Source organism: Humulus lupulus, chromosome 3 (genome assembly GCF_963169125.1).
Source record: "Humulus lupulus chromosome 3, drHumLupu1.1, whole genome shotgun sequence".
NCBI classification, from domain to species: domain Eukaryota; kingdom Viridiplantae; phylum Streptophyta; class Magnoliopsida; order Rosales; family Cannabaceae; genus Humulus; species Humulus lupulus.
The window spans coordinates 18,569,379-18,575,980 of record NC_084795.1 but is presented as its reverse complement, the minus strand read 5'-3'; the positions used below and the strand labels follow the sequence as shown (position 1 = coordinate 18,575,980).

Genomic DNA, 6,602 nt, shown 5'->3' with positions numbered 1-6,602 from the left:
TTCATAACCATAAATGCTACATTTTTTATTTACTTTTATGTTATTTTTTTATTTTAGTATTATTTTTATCTATTTGCGTTAAATGCTATATTTTTACCTTATTATTTTATTATTATCTTATACTATCAACAATAAAATATAAAAAAATCATTATTTTTTTTGTATATTTTCAATAAATATCAAATTAACATCAATGAAATATTAAATTTTACATCAGTTTTTACAATTGTGCATTGGAAGATAATGCTAAAAATTGTGCTAAATATATAATATATTGATTTTTTGTGCCAAACATAACACACTATTTACATCTCTCATTGGAGATGGTTTAATGCACAAGATGCAAATTAACTAAAAAAAGTCAACAATTCATTTGATATTTATTGATAATATACAAAAAGTAACCATCTTTTTATTTTTTATTGTAAAAAAATTGTAATTAATTGTTAATTAATAAATTAGTGGTAATATGGTAAATAAAAAGTTGACATTAATTATTGTGTCAAATTTGACTCATGTTATATCTTGTGCTAAAATTTGACGGTCAAATTTGACACAACATGTGCCAAATTTAGCACACCTTTTAAAACACTATTGAAGTTATAATTTCGCTAAAATGTGCCAAATATAACAATGCACTATATTTTTTGCACTCCATTGGAGATGCTATGTTGTATCTCATATTCTCTTGTTTATATAGTATTATGTAACTTCCAAGCAAATTTAGTTTTAGAATGTCTAATTTCTGGAAGTATATTTATCTCATGTTGATTGCAATTTTATTATTGTGGTATATGATTGGTTAAATATGTATTTAGTTAGACAATAAATTTATTTGGATGATTTTTTTAAATCATAATAGTCAAACAGTCTATTTTGAAAAAAAAATAAAAAATACAAAGAAAAATATAGCTTTACATTTTATATAATTTGTATATATAATGAATAGATTGTTAATAAAATTACCACATGCATACATTTTATTTGAAAAAATGTGCACCCAATTATTATCCTTAAATATTAGTATTGTCAACTTAAAAAAATTGATATATATTTATATATATCAACTAAGGTACATCCTCATCCTTTCACATTGGTATCACTCAAGTCCTCATTTATTTATTTGTAGCACTAAGAACCTAATTGACAGAATCTGTCAATTTTTAAAGATAAATTGCATGTATTATTCATGCGACTCCAATTAAATTGGACATTTGAAAAAATATATAATAAAAAATTCTAATTAAATATTTCTTCCAGCCCGATATATATTATTTTCACCTTCTTTTTCTATTATTCAATCCATAAAATTCCGTTATTATGACTTAAATGTTATTAAAAAGTTAAATTGAGAATTTAAGTGCTACAAATAAAAGTTTAGGGACTTAAAAAATACATTTATAAAAGATTGAGGACTATGAGTGATATTTACTCTTTTTTTTAAACACATTTATGAAATAGGAAGAAAGAAGAGTATAAAGTTAGAAAAAATAAAAAAATACAAAAGAGCAATTTATATGTAAATATAAATTATGACAATTGTCTACACATTTATAAATATACAAAGAAATTATGACATATCTTTACTTACATATAAATTGTACCTACAAGAACATATCATTGTGTACAGTCTCTTAATCATTATTCTTAAATATTAGTACTACCCCTAAATCGCCATGTACATTAGAGAAATTTTCTTTTATTTAATGGGGGTATTTGCGACATAAATACTCAAGATCTTACACTTATCACAAATAAATATCTAATATTTTATTTTTACGGTTGAAATACATAATATTCAATATATATTGAAGATAAATACCTAATTTTTTTTCTTTGCGGTAAAAATACCAAAAGTTCCTAAAATATTGTTTTTATTAATACCTCCTCTGTTGAAGTTGTTGATTATTGACTCACCAAATATGTATCACTTCGTAATTTAAGTATTTTTGTCCTCAAAATATAAATTTTTTAAATTTGAATTAATTTAAAATGTCTTTTAATTCATTTTTCTAATTTAAAATATATATTTTTTTAAAATATTTTGAAATTGATTGATTACAGATAAACAAATGTCTGTTTAGTCAACATGTCTAACAGCTCTAACAGATGAGGTACTTACAGAAGTAATGTCTTAGCAACTATATGTATTTTTGCCGCAAAAAAAAAATTAGGTATTTATCTTTAACATATATTAAACATTGAGTATTTTTGCTGTAAAATAAAAAATTAGATATTTAAGTGTAACAAATGTGAAATATTGGGTATTTATGCTGCAAATACTCCTGTATTAATTAAAGTTTGAATTAGACCCTTTAAACCAATTTATGGTTGAATGTGTAATCCAGGTGAGAGGTTATGCTATAATAAGATTTGATTAAGTAATAAGAAAAAGATATATCACACAATAAAAACATTCAGAGTATAAAAAAAAGTGTTGTAAATGTATGGCCACAAAGAACCATTTACTCCAATCAAAAGCCAAAACATAAAACTAGTACAGAAGCCAAAAAATAAAACTAGTACAAGGTCTAGTATGAGAAAGATTTTATTTAATGTATTACTAATATAAAGGCTTGAAATTGACCATGCCTGAAATTTAATAAAACTTTATATATGTGCTTTAGGTTAGTAGCACTATAGTTCATCCTTAGGAGAATCAGTTTTGGGGTTTGGTGAAGATTTAACTGGATAAGAAGCATCCATTGCTATACCACACAGCCCTTCTTCTGCATCAATTCCACGTTCCATCCTAATAAAACCTTTCTCTCCCCAATCGGTTCCCCAAGAGTTCTTCACTATCCAGTATTTTGTCCCATCAAGAGTTGCTCCATACCCCACTACTGCCACTCCATGATTTAGCTGTGTTGCACAATCTCCTGAATAAACTCCCTGCACAAACAGAAACCCGTTGCAAAATTTTATCCAAGTTTTTGCTAGTTCCACATTAATCTTATGTAACTGAATTGTACTTTACCTCTGAGTAAAACTGAAAATCTCTATCACCAGCATCTATGGAAACAGATACAGGTTGGTTTGCCACGGCTTTCATCAGAGCATTCTCATCGTTTTCGGGTACCATTTCGTATCCATCAATGGTCACCAAAGGAGAGTTGGTGAACTGTAAAGCCATGATAATTATTGTCATTTTCTCTGCTTACTTAGGTGCATGAAAAGTTGGACTAGTGTCGAGTCAATATTGAAGTAGATTATTTTATTACTTTACCTTGGATGATTCACAAGAACCGTCACTGGCTTTGTAGGGATAGCTCTGCTCAGTAGTTATACCTCCTTGGTTCTTTATGAACGCAAAAGCTGCTGGCATCAACCCTCCTTCACAACCATGGTTTTTCGAGTTGCAATCAACCAACTCTTGTTCAGACAAAGAGACCAGCTCGTTTGTTTCGATTTGGTTGATACCTTCAACTGCAACTACGGCTGAGAATGCCCAGCAGCTACCTATAATAACAAAGTCAAGAGTCTATTCTCATGAAAACATAAAACCCTATAAGCCGTAAAAGAGACTTACCACAGCTGCCTTGGTTTTTGATTCCAGTCACTGCTCCTTTCTTCCTCCAATCCACAGATGCTGGAAGGTGGTGAGTGCTTTCGTGCTTGAAGCTAGTAGCTGGTCGTTCACCGTGTAACATTCTATAGTGGTTAACCTTTGAACCAGCGTAGGTACTTACAAACTCATGGTTGGTCATGTCTGCATACATGTTCAGCTTCAGCTTGTAAGGCTTGTTCATCTGGTTCACCTTGTGGACGTGCTTTACATTCGCCTTGAACACATTGAAACGTTGATGCTTCTCTTCAAGGTCCCTAGAAACCGTGTGGTGGCTTCTCCACCTCTCGTACAAATCCCATAGACTCTCTTCAGAAGCCAAGTCTTTTTCATGGAACTCAAAGCTTTGAGCTAGCTCGAGAAGCACAGCTAGTGAGAGAGCAATCAGGAAAAACCTCCCAAAATCCATACTTTTTTGTTCTTTTCTTTGGTATGCAACAAGTGAGACGTGAATGTGAATGTGGCTAATGGAAGTACGAAGCTAGCAAGTGTTTGAGAAGTGTGAGAGACGAGGCTGTTTGATTTGGTAACTCTACCAAACCAATGCAATTATGCAAGGTTTATATATAACATGGTGGACGGTTTTAGTTAGCTAGGTTGCTTGTATATCTGGTCCTAACTTTTGTAGTTGTCAGCATAAAAAAAGGGCTCCTTTTTGGAAGTTACACCATCTATTATTAGATGTATGGAATTGTGACTTGTTTAAACTTGGATTATGTCTACACTACAGCTTACATGCCAACCTCGTTGATTTGATTTAACTTGTTGACAAGGCTGACGAGTAGTGAGTTGTTAAAGTACCGAGAACACGATTTCTTTGCAAGTCTAAGAAAAGAGCTTAAATTTTGTCTTCTGTTTAGAACCGAAAGTCTTAAAAATTGCTGAACAGAGTAAAATGTGTGATCTCAAAATTTACCTTTTTTTGTTATAGATAGTTGAATTTGTATGGTTTCCAGTAGAAAAAGATTTCAGATTCACAAATTTAATAAAATTTTCATCGTTTCATTTCAAAGAGGTTATAGTAAAGAGTTTAGTTAAGAATGAAAATTAACTAGTATTAGTATTAGTAAATATATAGTAGACATGAAAACATACATGTTCGAAGCTAATTTTCTTACCTAGAATCTTCAGTATGTGGTTTTCCTTAAGTTCACAGAAGGTACTTGTCACACAATATAATTTCAGAACTTAAAACCACACAAACACAAACTTGCAACTGGAAATTCTTCTCCCCAAGTCAAATTCTCACGGTTTGAAGTTATAACACGTCAAATACCTTAATATTGAGCATGAAATTGAAATGCAGACCTCCATCAATCATTAAAAGCCAAAAAAACTTAGAATATCTGATCAAGCAATTATTATTTTAGCTAGATAACACAGCAATCGATGCAATAGTTGATTAATAGTTACGAAAAAAAAGGAAGTGAACTGCACATCTCAACAATGATGCACTTTATATAAGAGAAGAATGTGATAGCGTATCCTTGACAACCATACTCATGAACTTAGAGCAGGCATTATGTTGCAAGAGCCTATCTATCGACCCTTGACATAAAAATTCATAAGAAAGAAAAACAGAAACAACAGAAAGTTTAAAGTAAAGGCCTTTGAAAATGCCGTTCATGCAAGATCGTTCTGTTTGGCTTGTTGCAGCAATTCTTCCCTCACTCTCCTAATCTCAGCTTCTCTCTCCAATCGCTCTTGCTGCAGCAATAAAAAGTACAGATAAGAAAAAACCTAACAAGTTCCATTATTGACCAACTAATTAGAGAATCCCTCTACATAAAAGTGGCTATTGATCTACCCATATCACAGAATCATACCAAGCCAAAATGTAACCTATATACTGACTGGAATAAACCAAATTACATCGAAGTTGGGAAACTGAGCCTCACAGCTCCTCCACTATTTCACATCAAAAAGTTTAAAACTGTAACATTCGTCTCTACCAGTAGCCAACCCAATTAGAGAAACCCATTTTTCCCAAGTTGAAAACCAAAAGAAATTCGTCATCTAAATATCCAAATTTCGATATAACACACAAATATACAAGTTAAGCGTTTTATATATTACTCTAATTCTAACATAAATCAAATAAAGGGAATTGAGGCATTTGCAGATCCAATCGGCACTTCAGCAACACAAACGATAAACTAGCCAAAAAAATAGGAATAGAAAAAATCTAGGGTTTAATCTAAGAACGAAAATATGCACGAATTGCACCAGTATGCAAAATTTCAAATTTTGGGAAAACAAAACCGCATTTAAACGACATATTTAAAAAGAACTAAGAACTAAAATAAAAAAAAAAAAATCAAAAGAAACAAAATAAAAAAGGGGGAACCTTTTCGTCTTGATGAAGAGCGATCCACACATGGACCTTCTCCATGGATTGCCAGAACACGAAAGCTCCAAGTGACATAGCGAAGTACGTCGCTACCTTCACCATCTTCTTCTTCTTCTTCTTAAGCTTTCTTCTTCCCGACAGGACACTGAATCAATCGCAGGACTTCGATGGGTGAGTTCTGATATGAGGAAAAAGAAGAGTCATGTTTCTTCCAGTAGTTATATGGTGCAGCCGGTATAATGCTCTTTCATCTACAACCCAATCTCTCTCACTTACACGTGGCATTAAGCTTGACCAACTTCCCGTCTTGTAGAAAGCTCACTACATTTTAGGCCCAACTTCTTGGCAGGCTTGAAAATGTTTGCAAGCCCAATTTCTCAGGGGTTCTTTATTGGGTTAATTACATCTTCTACCGTAATCTAAAAAAAAATTCGTTTTATACTGTAATGTTAACAAATTACAAAAATACGGCATTCACTATCTATCACCCGTGTCCACCCGTATATATATATATATATTAACCCTTTGTTTTACTTTTTTATTTCAATTTTTAATAAGAATTAGGCATATCAAATATATAATAATAAAAGTAATAATAATTATAGTTACTACCTTCAATAAAATAAAATAAAATAGAGTAATTTATTTTATTTAAAATAAATATATTTATTAATATTTATACAATTA

At 31.0% G+C, this 6,602-nt stretch overlaps 2 protein-coding genes across 2 annotated transcripts; both read right to left on the bottom strand.

The window, feature by feature from the left end:
* Positions 1 to 2,513: 2,513 nt before the first annotated feature.
* On the bottom strand, positions 2,514 to 4,769 carry LOC133822252 (vignain-like). The gene is made up of 4 exons (XM_062254523.1): positions 3,530 to 4,769; positions 3,227 to 3,459; positions 2,978 to 3,121; positions 2,514 to 2,892 (listed from the first exon to the last, which is right to left on the bottom strand). Exons 1-4 carry the CDS (start codon positions 3,972 to 3,974, stop codon positions 2,638 to 2,640), a joined length of 1,077 nt encoding a protein of 358 aa, XP_062110507.1. The 5' UTR covers positions 3,975 to 4,769; the 3' UTR covers positions 2,514 to 2,637.
* A 130-nt stretch (positions 4,770 to 4,899) lies between these two features.
* On the bottom strand, positions 4,900 to 6,123 carry LOC133822253 (uncharacterized). The gene is made up of 2 exons (XM_062254524.1): positions 5,913 to 6,123; positions 4,900 to 5,272 (listed from the first exon to the last, which is right to left on the bottom strand). Exons 1-2 carry the CDS (start codon positions 6,015 to 6,017, stop codon positions 5,189 to 5,191), a joined length of 189 nt encoding a protein of 62 aa, XP_062110508.1. The 5' UTR covers positions 6,018 to 6,123; the 3' UTR covers positions 4,900 to 5,188.
* Positions 6,124 to 6,602: the final 479 nt, after the last annotated feature.